The sequence below is a fragment of the Haliaeetus albicilla genome, chromosome 7, assembly GCF_947461875.1.
Source record: "Haliaeetus albicilla chromosome 7, bHalAlb1.1, whole genome shotgun sequence".
NCBI classification, from domain to species: Eukaryota; Metazoa; Chordata; class Aves; order Accipitriformes; family Accipitridae; genus Haliaeetus; species Haliaeetus albicilla.
In genome coordinates, this window is record NC_091489.1 from 38,461,953 (window position 1) to 38,475,757 (window position 13,805).

The 13,805-nt window shown below is 51.8% G+C and overlaps 2 protein-coding genes across 4 annotated transcripts in view; one reads left to right on the forward strand and one right to left on the reverse strand.

Annotated features, from left to right (window-relative positions):
• C2CD2L (C2CD2 like) overlaps positions 1 to 8,511 on the reverse strand; it is a 26,796-nt gene extending 18,285 nt beyond the window's left edge. The window contains exon 1 of one of the 3 annotated variants that reach the window (XM_069787803.1): positions 7,999 to 8,511. In XM_069787803.1, the coding sequence (XP_069643904.1) occupies positions 7,999 to 8,511 (513 nt within the window). Of the gene's footprint in view, positions 1 to 6,420; positions 6,818 to 7,998 lie in introns of those variants that run through there. The other 2 variants (XM_069787805.1, XM_069787804.1) reach the window with 2 other exon arrangements.
• On the forward strand, positions 8,480 to 13,670 carry DPAGT1 (dolichyl-phosphate N-acetylglucosaminephosphotransferase 1). Its single transcript, XM_069787806.1, has 9 exons — positions 8,480 to 8,634; positions 8,745 to 8,865; positions 8,956 to 9,169; positions 9,695 to 9,841; positions 9,976 to 10,060; positions 10,508 to 10,696; positions 11,295 to 11,382; positions 11,748 to 11,903; positions 13,081 to 13,670. The coding sequence occupies exons 1-9, from the start codon at positions 8,480 to 8,482 to the stop codon at positions 13,144 to 13,146; spliced, it is 1,221 nt and encodes a 406-aa protein (XP_069643907.1). The 3' UTR covers positions 13,147 to 13,670.
• Positions 13,671 to 13,805: the final 135 nt, after the last annotated feature.

A 13,805-nucleotide genomic window follows, 5' to 3' on the forward strand; every position in this document is an offset into this window, starting at 1 on the left:
AAGTCTTTGCCTGGTTTTAAGGCAAGTAACTTGAAATCCAAACAGGAAATATGAAATACCAGCTGCTAAGATTTAAAGATCTGCAGAAAAAAGCAAGACCTTGTGACTGAAGCCATTCTCTGGAGTACCAAACACAAGAATGAGACATGTCCAGGAGGCAGACCGACCCTCACTTGCCCACTGCCAGCTCCCTCAGATCACGCTCCTAGCAGAATCTGCCCAAATTCAGATGCTGGCGTGCTCTGACCACAAATGCACTGCTATAAAGCTCCCACCGCGCGTATTATGTTCTCACGTTCACCGTGATTCAGAAACACAAGGAAGCGTGGGCAAGTCTAGACCTGAATGAGATTAGGACGTGTTCTTTTTAAATTCACCAAGCTGAAAGAACCCATGCAGAAACAACAAAATCACAGAAGGAAACAGACTATCAAGAGGGAAGCGACTGAACAGTGTTCCTCCAGGACTAGGACTCAGGAACACTAGCCTCCCTCTATTATCCTTTTATGGAAAACCATGAGACTTCCACCCCATTTTCAGCATTTTCCTTTCCCTTTCTTGGGACTACGCACAAGTGAAAATGCGACAGCACACCCAGAGGATGGTAAAGATAGCTCTCAAACAGGCAATCAAGACAGGAATCTACGGTTCTTCCCAGCCACACCAATAAGCCTAGGGAATCTGAGGGCCAAGACCCTCCGCTGTTCTGAGTTCACACCAACAGCCTGACGTACTCACAACCTTCGGCTCCTCCACAACAATTCCACTATTAAACCCAGCTTTGCAGAGCTGCATTTCCTTACAGCTTTTTGTCAGTTGATAAGCTAAAATGAAAAAAATGTGACAGCAAAAGGAGCTAAGAATAAGCCTACCTGGGGAGAAAGTAAGATCACTCACTTCTAAGCATAAATCTATCCCCGACTCCCCTCGGAACTTAAAAGGAGAGCAGGGGTGGAGTCAGACTGGGAGTGGGGAAGGAGGCACTGTCAATTGCGATGAGCATTATCAGGCCTTATTCCCTTCCGTTGACCAGATTCAAGAATAATTTCGTAGGAGACAGGGACTGGGGGGGGGGGGGGGGGCCGGGGCAGAGCGGGCCACAGCGGAATACAAGGCTAGCGCATTTTCAACAATGGAATTATTTTCAACAACGGAATTGCCATCAGTTCTAAACTGAGGTTTACCTGAGAACTACAATGCACAGCAAAAAAGGAGATGCAGCTTCTTCTTCAAGGCCTCGGCAGATGGCAGGACTACCCTTTAAGCAACATCATCACAACAACAAAACAAAGAAACCTAACACACACTGAGCCCAGAACAAGTCTGTTCTGCACTCTTCAGAAGGTGTGCATGGACTACAAGGAGAAGACTGTAGTCAACCTGAGGCTGACTTCCCCTAATCGCACCAAACTTTTAAAAGACCAGAGGAGTATTGCTTAAAAAAAATTCTCAGTTACAGTTAGTGCTTTCATATTATTAAGTCCCTACCCTCTTCTCATTCGGCAGCCCCCTAGATCACCTGAAAATATAATTCCTCAGGGCATGGCACGAAAAGTTACTCAGCCTTGCAATATGTTAGCGAAGTTGCAACGGAGACTAAAACGGTCTTACTTCTTCTACTACTGGTACAGCCCCCCAGCACTACAGGCTGTAACATGAAAGTTCTCATATAAGTCAGCAAAGAGTTCCTCAGAGAACGCATCTTGCAAAAACTCAACACCGAAACGCCAGCTAAAAGACAAAATGCTAATTTTCAGTTGTTTTATTGCCTGACAGATACCTCAAAAATAACTGTGTTATAAAGCACAGTTGTGAGTCTAGGCCAAACATTGCAACACAGTAACTTTCTATATGGATTGCAAAGTGACTGAAATCATTACATAAGTAGTCATCTTGAGCAACAATTACATATCTCCATGACTTTGTAAGCATTACTTGGATTCATGGCCCACACTAAGTCTTCCATCTCCATCCCTGATCGAAGTCTGTGCCATTTCTTCCACATGTCCAAAAGAATTTCCATGTCTTAATTCCAAGGTACAAGGAGGAAACACTCGCAAAAAGATCATTGTTATCTCTTTCCCAGTTACATGATCGGTCACTTCATCCCATTTTATGAGGACCAGGGGGCTGAGCACTGGAATTCTACGGCTCAAAAGCAAGGCATTGGCAGGAATGGGACACCTGAGGGGCGTGAGAAGAAAAGGGTCCGAGATGGAGTATTTTTCCCAGTTAAACACATGTAAGCAGCTCCAGGTAACTCCCGATCTTATCCAGAAACCCACATAAGACACAGCCCCCCAGGGTAACCTCCAGGCCCCACCTCAGAGAACAGCTTTTAGACCCAGCAACTCACTGCGGCAACGCCGCTTTCTGAGGAACGACTGCAGCAGAAACCGAAGCATGGCCCTCCAGGGGCCTCTGTGCCATTTCAGCCATCAGCTAATCTTCACTTTACAGGAGTTCTAAATTCTGGAACGTAGAAATTCAGGTCATTTTGTGAGAATCTGAGGAATTCGGCACACAACGGAAGAGCACAGTGCATCAGATATGGGTGACTGCTGACACTTGGCCACCATGGCCACAGCATTCTGACAAGAGGGGCACGGGACGAGAGGGTGCGTTTCTATGGGGTGGGGCAGAGGGGCATTTCACAGATCTTCTCGCTTCTGTTCGGTCCCTCTCTCTGAAGAGAGACGGCCTCTGCCTGGGTGTACTCTGTCCCAGAGAAAGGCCCTCTACTTTCCTGTCAGGTGTTGAAAAGAGAAGAAGCAGTTGCTGTGCACTGTACTGAGCCAACTGCAGGGGAGCCACTAAGCGTCACTCACGGCAGCGGATCCCCTCAATACAATATGCATCGTATCAGAACGAACTTACTTTCCATCACAAAATAAAGAGCTGTCTTTGAGGGTTCAACACCAGCAGGATCTGCAGGGTTTTGGCTTCCACACGATAAATCGGCTGAGCATATCCTGACACTCAGAAGTTTTCCGCAGCAAAAACAACAGCTTTTTCAGGATGTGGATCTCGGGTTCAATGCTGCAGCTAGCTATTTGCACGACCAGGGGAAGGCGGGGAGGAGGAAGGAGGGAGAAAGGAATGGAGGCAGGCAGAAGGAAGAACTTTAGCAGCTGACATGTTAAACACCAGACCAAGCTTCTCACATCTTACCCAGTGTAACTATCGAGAGCATAATCTTACGCTACATAATCTAGTCTTGTTTAGTTCCAGACAAAAGATTCAGTTCCAACAGCCTGCAGCAGGTAGTAGTCCCACATCCGCCTTATACAGTGCCACCCTCTCAATCTTCTTGTACCTGATCCTGTAAGATCAAGAACATAGCCCGGTTAGGCTACTCGTTAGGCTACTACTTGTAATCAGTCCTACCATCTCTCAGAGGAGTCAGGCCCCCACTCTGGACTCCTCCTGCCCTTGGTATACTTAAGGAACTGTTTTCTAACTCTCTTTTAGAGTACGATGAAGGCTTCTGAACTCGTTCAAGTAACCAGTACAAGAAATGGGACTTGAATACAACAACAGGGCCAGTCAATTTTTCCCCCCACTGCCAGCTATGAAAACTTCTTACCCAATTTGGAACGGGCACCTTACCATTTTCTCAGTTGTTGACAACTAAGCACAAGCAATTCACGACATTAAAGGAAATTAAAAGACAAATAATCACCAGAGAAGTAACAGCCAAATTCACAAAAGCAGGCACAGCTTACGGTTTGATGGTTAACCTGATCTTTATCCCCGTATCTGGCAGACCAACTGCGCCTTTGTGGAAAGATCCATTTTTCCACCAACCTTTTGGGAACAGAGCACTCAGTCTCTTGAAAACCTGTCAGAGGATAAGCTCACGCTAAAACCAACGAACAACTTTGAATAGCCTGTCCTTTGACACTATCAGAGCCTGTACAGGGATACAAACATCCATTCCCATTTTCTAATGCTAGCCAGCTAGATCTAAGGTGGGAAAGAGAGACTGGGTGTGGCTACATTTCTGTTAAAAAGGACAATTTCACTTATCGCAAGTAGCAGCGAAGGAGAAACTGTGCCAACCTTTCCAAGTCAATCTAACGTTTGGTAAGTCAGTCTAACAAGGCAAAGGAAGGAGGAGGTGAGAAGTCATGCCACGCATGGAGCAGAGAGAACTACAGGTGGGAAAGCAAAAGACTGAACACAATGGAACAAGGAACAAAAACTTAGTTTCTTCAAAAGGAAAACAATAAAAACTACCTGGGGAGCATCAGTGAGGCAGGTCCAATGAACCAAATCCGTGCAAAACGGTGGCAATAAGCAACACCCAGCTTCACGAGCAGGGTCTCTGACACACCTCAACATTGGAAGACAAGACATACATAAGACAAGCATTAAGAAAGGTAAAGTCCGGAACAAGTCAATTCCCCCATCCATCTGTAACAGGCAGAAGATACAATTTAGCAGTTAAATCAGCAGGGGAACAGGGGTACGCAATGGTAGGCAGACAGCCCGTCTGCATTCATACCTGCACAATACTTGTAAAGGCTGATTCTATGCATTTCTTACAAGAACAAAACTCGCCTTGAGACACGCTGCTCTTCCAAGTAGTCACGCTCAACCATCTCGCCTCGTAGAAGCGACAGACAACAAAGTCTCTCAGAAAACTCACCGTTCCCCCACGGCCAACATACAGGGTACTGGGACCAAGCAGTACCGGCTATGGCTTTCTTTACAAAACCTGTAACATTCTGTGCTATAAATCCACATTACCTGGTCTTAGGTGACTTCGTACATCCTTTCAAAAGGAGTGGCAGACAACACTTTTAAATATTCTCTGCCCTACAATGCTTGACACCGGTAAAAGAAAAACATATCCAGTCTGAGGCCAGAAAAGGAACGCAAAAGGTGGCTCATCACGCACATATTCCAATTCTGGTCATTTTGCGCCTCCTAATGCCAGGAGGCAACCATCGTCGGAAAATAATCACAGCTCTCGCTCTGCACTTTGAAGGAGATCGTTTGATTAAATCCTTTCAAAAAGGGTTCTGCTCCGCTAGCATTAAGGACTACGGAACTTCAAGAACACCGCGCTTGACCTACGTGATTAAGATTTGTTCTGTCTTGTGCAGTTACTTTCTAGTACAACTGCTTAACAAGCCTTATTAACCCTTCTGCTCTCAAGATGACAGACAACGCTATCTAATTTAAGCAGGAAAACAAAAGGCCGAAACTGAGCTGCCCTGTACTTGCCAATGAAGTTAAGCCCTCCTTTGGTCAAACCACAGAGGACACTCACTCGGGTTCTGCAGCCTTTATGTAAATGGCTGTATTGGACAGGTACAACTTCCACGCCCTGTAACTGAAAAGGACTTGCCCGAAAAGAGACAGGTACCATGCAGGCGACACATAACAAAAGCAAGCATTTCTTCCTAAGTCACCTCCCTCAAAGATCCAATTTCTTCTCATCCCAGCGAGTTATTATCAAGGGATTACACTGAGGCAAACGAAAATACAGAGAAATGAAGAGCTACAGAAGGTATGCTGGAAAAACTGCTGTGCAAACATTCCCAAAGGAGCCAAAGTCATGACAGTACCTACAGGGTTAGACTTTACGAAGCCTATTACATTGATACACCTAACAACAGTCGGGGGCAGGGGGACTAATAATTTCTCATTCCTCCCGCCTTCATCAATCACCTTACTTTCTCACGTGGTCGTGCTGCACTCAGAGATCTGCTTTTCTGTCCTGCCTCTAGTCCACAACTTAAGTCACTTTGTCGCTGGAAAACTCAAACACAAGTTCGCATCGCATTCTTCAAGATTTTAACCTCATTTTCTTCAAACACATTAGCCTCATGCTAACCTTTTTCAGCTCTTGAACTTCCCCTGCAACTTAGCAGAAAGGCCCTTCCTTCCTGTTCAGACGACAGAAAAAAAGGAGACTATGACAGACTCGGACTGTAGCTGCGGCAGGCAAAAGCACCTGCCTTGCAAGCAACGCGAGCTACCGTGGGATTATTTCCACGCGGAACCAGCGAGGCATAGTCTCCTTCGCAAGCCTCAAAACTAGAGATCGATACAACGGTAACGCTAGGAATTAAAGGGAATAAAGACCAGCAAATTCGGAAGAGGTTGCAGTGGAAACCTCGAAGTGGCTACACCAGCCGGTTTCATCGACACCTACCTTCCCCCGCTCTTACAAGGCGGCATACTCACGTTGAGTTACGCTCCCGTCCCACCAGGCCGGCGCGAAGCTGCTCGAAAAGCGACGCCGGCTTCCGTCGGCCAAGACCTCGCCGCCCCCGCCAGCGCCCGGCGACGGACGCTTCCCCGGAGCCCGAGAACAAAGGGCAGCCGCCGCCGCCGCCCGCCCAGAAGCCGCCGCCGCTCCCCCCCACCTCACGGCGCCCGCCCCCGCCCGCCCGGGCCCCGCCGTACCCCGTGCCGGCGCGCCTGGCTGTTGAGGGCTCGCACCCAGGCCCGCTGCCACTGCTCTCGTAGGGACCGGAGGGCGAGCAGCGCGGCGAGCAGCGCCCGGGCCCCGGCCTCCTCCGCCGCCCCGCGCCGCCGCGGCGCCCGCAGGGCCGCGGACCGCCAGTACTGGAGCAGCCAGGCCGCGACGGTGAGCAGCGAGGCGGCGAAGAGCAGCACCAGCGCGGCCCAGCCCGGATCCGGCCCCATGGCGCCGCGCGCAGCGACTCACGGCGGGCCGGCCGGCATAGCGGGCCGGCCCCCGCCCGGCCCCGGCGCTGCGGCGCCGGCCCAGCCGCCGCCGCCACCTCCCGCCGGGGGAGGGGAAGGCCGCGCCGCCGCCCTCCTCCCGGCCCCGCGGCGCACGTGGGCCCGGCCCGGCGCGCGCCGCCGCAGCCCGGCCCCAGCGGCGCACCCGCGCCCGCCTGCGCACAACCGCCGCCCCGGCCCGCGCGCGGCGGCGGGGGCGGCGGCGGCGGTGCCGACGCCGGCCGCCTTCTTCCGGCGCTGGGGCGCCGCCGGGCGCGCGCCCCCGCGCGGCCTGGCGGGGCGGCCCAAAGGGGGCAGCGGGTCTTCCCCGCGGCCCGACACCACCCCCCCCCCCCCCGCCCCCGGTCGCAGCTTACGGCTCCACGCCTTCCCCTCCCGAGGCCGCTCCCGCGGTTGTGGCCCCCCCCCCGTCCGGGTCTGCACGTCGTTGACGGGCGGCCGCCCGTCCGGGCAACCTCGTAGCTGCTGCCGCCGCGAGCCTTCTCTTCCGGCGGCCTGAAGCAGCAGCGCGGCCGCGCCCTGGCAGCCGAGCTCCCCGCCGGCCTTCGGAGCCCCGATTAAGACGGCTTTTCTCGTAACGCCGCCGTCCTTCTCACCGGCAGCGACTCCCCGCCCTACGCCAGGCACGCAGGACACACCGGCACGCCGAAGCCTGCCCTTCGCCCGCTGCCAGCTCGGGCCCCCTGCGCTGCGGAGGGCAGGTAAGACGAGCTTCGACCACCTCTCCTCGCAACGGCCGCGACCCAAGGTAGCAGCGGCCGGCTAGTGCCGATTCCTGGCTCTGCTGGAGGGTCTCTGGCCACCCCCCCGCCCCAGAGCAGCAGCACGGGAAAAGCCGTCTGAAGCCACCTCGGGTCACCACGGGAAAGCCCTTCTGGCTGCTACCGCACCCTCTGCCGCTTCCCGCCTCTGCCCGCCGACTCGCACCTAAACGCGACATCTGTGGAGAGAAACTGCCTATCCCGACTCCCCCCCCCCCCCCGCAGGAATAATCCCCTGGGGCTCTAACAGCTGCTACAGATCGCCCGGCGACTGAAGAGCTCGAGTGAGACGTTTTATTGTTGGGTTTGGTTTTTTCCCCCAGCATGTGAGGAAACGCGTGGCGCGAGGAGACCGACGGTCGCTCCGTTTCTCGCTCCCGCGCATCCCGCCAGCGCTAGACGCGGGAGCGCCACCCCCACCCCCCGTAACCCGGCTCCCCGCCCCGGAGGCTGCTGGCAGTGCTGCGCTGCTCGGGGGTCGCCGGCAGCCGCCCGCAAGCGCCGCTTCCCAGACCTGGGCACAAAAGGCGGTGCCGGCTGCCGGGCGGGCGCTGCCGACGCGCCGCGCGCTCCTCAGCTGGGGCTTGCCCGCTCCCCGCCCGGGAGGAAGTGACGTACCTGGAGGCGGAACAGAGCCGGTTCGAGGGGCGCCGAGGCGGCCATGGCGGTTGCGGGCGCCGCGGGGCGGAGTCCGTCGCGGGGCCGCGCCCGGGCCGGGGCGAGCGCCGCTTCCCGCGCGGATCCACGCAGGCTCCCGCCCTCGGCGCAGCCGAAAGCGGTACTGGCCGCGGCCGGTCTCCGCGCAGAGCCCCACGCCGGCAGGCGGCTCGCGCCAGGGCCAAAGATGGCGCGCCCCTCGCCGGTGGGCCGGAGGGCGCATCCGGTGCCTCCTCTCTAGCCTCCGGCTGGAAACACGCGGCGGGAGGCGGCGGCGGGCGGCGCTCTGCGCCCGGCCCCGCTCTTTGCCCTTGGCAGGGGCAGCGCCCGCCGCGGCCATGGCGGCCTGGCCCGCCGTGCCCCTCCTCATCAATCTCGGCGGGTCGCTGCTGGGCTTCGCGGCCACGGTCACGCTGATCCCGGCCTTCAAGGACCACTTCCTCGCCGCGCGGCTGTTCGGCGAAGACCTCAACAAGGCCTCGCGGCACCCCGTGTGAGTAGCGCTGCCCCGCCGAACTGTGCGCCGCGGGGCCGGACCGGCACCGGCCCCGAGACCGGGCTGGGGATCGGCCGGGCTGACTCCCCACCTTGCCTTCGTTTCAGCCCCGAAGCACAGGGCGTGATCAGCGGGGCCGTGTTCCTGATCACCCTCTTCTGCTTCATCCCCGTGCCCTTCCTGAGATGCTTCGTGGAGGAGCAGTGCGCGGCCTTTCCTTATGACGAGGTGAGGCTTGCCTGGCCTGGCGCCGGGCGTGTGGTGGGCATGGGCAGGGAGCGGCCACTGGTAATCAGGGTCCCGTTCTCTGTTCCGCAGTTCGTGGAGCTCATCGGTTCGCTCCTCGCCATCTGCTGCATGATTTTCCTGGGCTTTGCCGATGACGTTCTGAACCTGCGCTGGCGCCACAAGCTCCTTCTTCCTACCATGGCTTCCCTCCCGCTGCTCATGGTTTACTTCACCAACTTTGGGAACACGACCATTGTGGTGCCTAAGCCCTTCCGGGTGCTGCTGGGCATGCACTTGGACCTGGGTAAGTTATGAATCACCCAAAGCCATCGTCCAAGCGGCGAGCAATCGGCGGAAGGGGTCACCTGATGGCACTCTGTGCTGCAGGGGGAACACACGAAGGATTTGCTTAAGTAACCAAAGAGAGGGCACAACTCCACCCACTAAGTATTAGGCTGGGAAGAACATCCAGAAACCCAGCATGCGTTCAAGTGCACATGGGTAGGCACTGATCATTTTTCCAGGATTCTGGCAATAGTTGGGTGATCGGCTGCCAATACCAGAATGACCAAAGGACAGAAACGGAGCACTACAGTTTGCTGCCGTGTCGCAACGGTTTGCTGCCGTCGCCGTGTTGTACATACGTGTACGCGTGAGGGCTGTTCACAGGACAGGGAGTGATTTATTAATAAGCTACCACTATCAAAACTCACTGAGAGCGCTAGGTAATGGATTGTTGTACAAAGCAGGAAGCGAGAGCTTCGGTGAACTGGACCAGGGCCTGCTTTGCCTATGAATACTAAAGCGCTTGGTTCGCTCTGATCTGCAGGTATCCTCTACTATGTGTACATGGGCATGCTAGCAGTGTTCTGCACTAATGCCATCAACATTCTTGCTGGAATTAATGGAATTGAAGCAGGGCAGTCTCTGGTGATAGCTGCTTCCATCATCGTATTCAACATTGTAGAGTTAAACGGTAAGGAAGATAACATATATGTTTGCGTGTGCAAAAAGCAAAGGGAGATAGAATCCTAGATTTCAATATCTGGTATAACTAAAAATCAACCAGTCCTGTCTTATCATAAATGCATTTTTTTCTTGTTTCTATAGGGGATTATCGAGATGATCACATTTTTTCCCTCTACTTCATGATTCCCTTTTTTTTTACCACGCTGGGGCTGTTTTACCACAACTGGTAAGAGGACAGACATTCAGAGTTTCTTCAGAAGCATCCTTTCCCTTTACTTTCTCCCTTTTCAAACAAACCAAACCACTTACCAGTGTGCAGGTGGGACACTGGAGCGTAGACAGGCTTTTTGCTAGAACCAAGAGCGCAAAGCATCGATGCACCGGTAGCTTTTGTTTCTATTAGAACAATTCCAGTCACACCGGCTCACCAAAATGCACAGAATACACTCCCCCAAATGTCTCGCTAGCCATTTTTTCATACCGTATTCTCTGAAAGTCAGGTTGGTCCCAGTCCCGCAGTTCTTAGCATAAATACCTGCAATTGTTTATTATGGTGTAGATCCCCTCTTGGCCCCTAACCTGCCATGTGGGAATACATTCAGTGGTTATAAAGTCATTTTCATGGCAACAGCGACTGTGACAGACCTTTGCTTTTCTGCCCTGTGGACTGCAGGTACCCATCTCGAGTGTTTGTTGGGGACACCTTCTGCTACTTTGCTGGCATGACCTTCGCTGTGGTGGGGATCTTGGGGCACTTTAGCAAAACAATGCTGCTTTTTTTCATCCCACAAGTGCTCAACTTCCTCTACTCGTTGCCTCAACTGTTCCACATCATTCCTTGTCCCCGTCACCGGCTGCCGAGGTAACGTACCAAAGTGACCCATAACGGTACCACAGATTGTGCCTTTTATCTCCAACACCAGCTGAGAAAGGTGGTGGTAGGTGCTCTTTTTAAAAGCCATCAAAGTAAATTTTGTAGTTAAAAGTTAGCTGGCTCACTCCGCCAGCTACGAGCGAGTCACACAGTAGAGGTTTCTCAAAGAAGTTAACTCTTCTGACTACGCCCTGCCCCCAGATAAAGACGAGTGATTTTTAACAATGTTAGAATGTGATTATTCTCAGCTACAAGATTGAGGGAAATTGATACAGGCCACTTTTAATGCTGTTGCAGTAGGATCTGCTAAGATTTCATAGTAGCAGGCATTCTGTGGCACTATGCCATATCAGCAATTGTCTCTGCAGCTGTTAGATTCTTCTATTTTATTTTTAAAACTATATAGCTTTATGCTTATATTGGGGACGCAGTATCAGCAGCTGTTGTTAAGCATACCAGATTATTCCTGCTTTTTCCACCAGTGGATTTCTTCCTCAGCTACTCAGCTAGGGATCTAAGTCTGCTTACATAGGGATCTCTCTGTCTCCTTGCTCTATCCAGACTAAAATTTTAATGTTTCTTTTAGGCTCAATCCTAGTACAGGGAAGTTGGAGATGAGCTACTCCAAATTCAAAACTAAGAGTCTCTCTGCCCTGGGAACAAACATTCTGAAGGTAATACCTGGAAAACATTAAAAATCCAGACGCATTTTAAGGTGGTGATCAAATGTGAGAGGAACAGGATGGGAGGGAATGCCTAACTTCTGGGTTCACTAGTTATTTCCTGGCTCAAATCCAGAAGAAAATATATTCTGCTTAGCATGTCACCCTCCCTCGCAGTCAGTCGAATGTGTTAATAATGAGTCTTTCAGAACAGCACGCGTAGCCATGTCCCAGGACCATCATAAGCCTGTCCTGTCTTTTCAGTAAGAGCATGAGTGAGACTTCAGGGATGGTACAGCAAAAGGGATCTAGAGCAAAACCAGCCGGTGAGCACCAAACATACCTGGTGAAATAGCATGCAACATTTCTTTCCCCAGGCAGTCAAGATCTTGCACATAGTAGATGTGAGGAGTGGAACAGATGAAGATGGCGAATACACCGAGTGCAATAATATGACACTTATTAACTTTGTTATAAAGCTGATTGGACCCACCCACGAGCGAAATCTCACTCTCCTGTTGCTACTCATTCAGGTCAGACAAATGGTTCCTCCAGTAGAAAGACATACTTTGCAATAGAAACAGATCCAAATTGGTCTCAAGAGTTGAAAGGGGGAAGTAAAGTATCATGCTCTTCACAAGATGCAGTTGAGCTGTGCAACTTGAGGAGAATCAGAGGTTTACACAGCTCAAGGAGGAAACTGATTCCTCCCCCCCTCCCCGCCCCATTCATTGGGAGCTAATAAATATAAAGTCCCTAAGGTTAGCTTGAAAAGAGTCCCAAGGCACGAATCGCTGGCTGCTAGAAAAACATTAGGAAAGCGGAGTGCTTTGTCACTCTGACCTGATACAGCCTTTTTCCACATTCCTGTTTTTCAGTCACACCAAATAACAGTCCCGGAGTTATCTCCAGTCAGTGGACTTGCGTAAGCGTGGCAGGCAGCTCAGTGGTATCTGAAATCTGAGTGGGGTGCAGGAGTGTTTTGAAGCAACTTGGTGCGCAAGGATAACGTGCCTCTCAGATACTGCCGCTACCTCCATTCAGCATGTGAACTCGCATGCATATTATAGTAGAAACACTGCTTTTGGAAAGGCCTGCATTGTTTAGTTGCCCACAATAAAATTATTTTTTCATCCTCAGATCAAAGATAAGAGATTCTTACTAGGAAAGAGAAGAGACAGCCAAATTCCCATTCATGAGGAAGGACTTCCAGCAAACAAACCTGGAGACTGAGCAGGGCTTAGGCAGGCTGCATCAGGGATGGGAGAGGACGGGAAGTACGTACTGCTTGATCTTGAGCCCAGTCACAGCAGAGAAGTCTTGGCAGCACCTTCTTGTAAGGATGCTGAATTGCAGCTTTGACACGAGGTATTTTCCATCACAAACCATAGGGTTTACGTTTCCTCCTTAAGGAGGAAAGAGTTGTTCCCAACTGTTCATCTCGTCCACTTGTCCTCAGAATGCAACTGCACGCAGGCACACACAGAAATCTCCTGCAGATAGCTACAGTTCTCGGACAAAGAACCGAGGACTTTGGCTAGACTTCTGCCTTTCGTCTTTCTATACCTAAAAACATAGCCTAAGTGGTGTTATTTAGTGAAACGAGACACACTCGAAAGCGCAGCAAATCCATCTGGAAAGGAGGAATCTGCCAGCCTGTAAACTACTTAACACTGTAACGTTTCTGTTGTCTGTCTCATTTTTACCTAGGTCCTGGGTAGCACAATTGCTTTTTCAATCCGGTACCAACTAGTGCGCTTGTTTTACGATGTATGACTGGGCTGTCAGGAGCAGGGGAAAGAGTTGTACCTGCCGGTCAATTTTCTCCAGTTGCTGACCAAATGATTCAACTGATCTTACTCCGGCCCGCCGAGAACCTCAGGACACCTGTCAGAATGCAAGCAACTACTCTGCGTGGGCCAGTCTTGAACTGTAATCATCTTTTTTTTTGTGCACAGAAGGCTTTTGTCCGATTCTGCTGACAGAAAAGATTCACTGCTACTTGAACATCATTGTTACTGGGAATACCTTTCAGAGGGGAAGTAAATGACCCAAATGTTTACTCACAGCAAAGTGGGAAGGATGAAATCTCTATACATCTAGCAAGCATGTTACTGTTCCCCGAGAGAGGAAACAGGAACTTCCATTTCCATGAGACTCTGTACAGCAGAGCAAGTAAACCAGAATCCTCTCCTGGCTTCTCCAATCCTGTCTTTGGTCCATGGACATAGAGTGACATGTTATAAACCATACCCAAAACTCAAGAGTGCTCTGAGAATAAAATAACTCATGGTACCCTTTCCCCTTCATGCTTTGCCTCGAGAACATTGACACGCAGTGAAACTAGGTTACATGATACATCTCTGTGGCTTTCTACCCTGCTAGGGGGCTGATCATTTCTGCAGCAGACTCCCTTCTCATTCACAGCTACGGGG

Bases quoted from the DNA above. Each gene is read 5' to 3' on its own strand.
- DPAGT1 (XM_069787806.1), top strand. From the start codon at position 8,480: ATGGCGGCCTGGCCCGCCGTGCCCCTCCTCATCAATCTCGGCGGGTCG. The intron at 8,635-8,744 runs GTGAGTAGCGCT...CCTTCGTTTCAG, and splicing joins AAGGCCTCGCGGCACCCCGT to CCCCGAAGCACAGGGCGTGA. The intron at 9,170-9,694 runs GTAAGTTATGAA...TCTGATCTGCAG, and splicing joins GGGCATGCACTTGGACCTGG to GTATCCTCTACTATGTGTAC.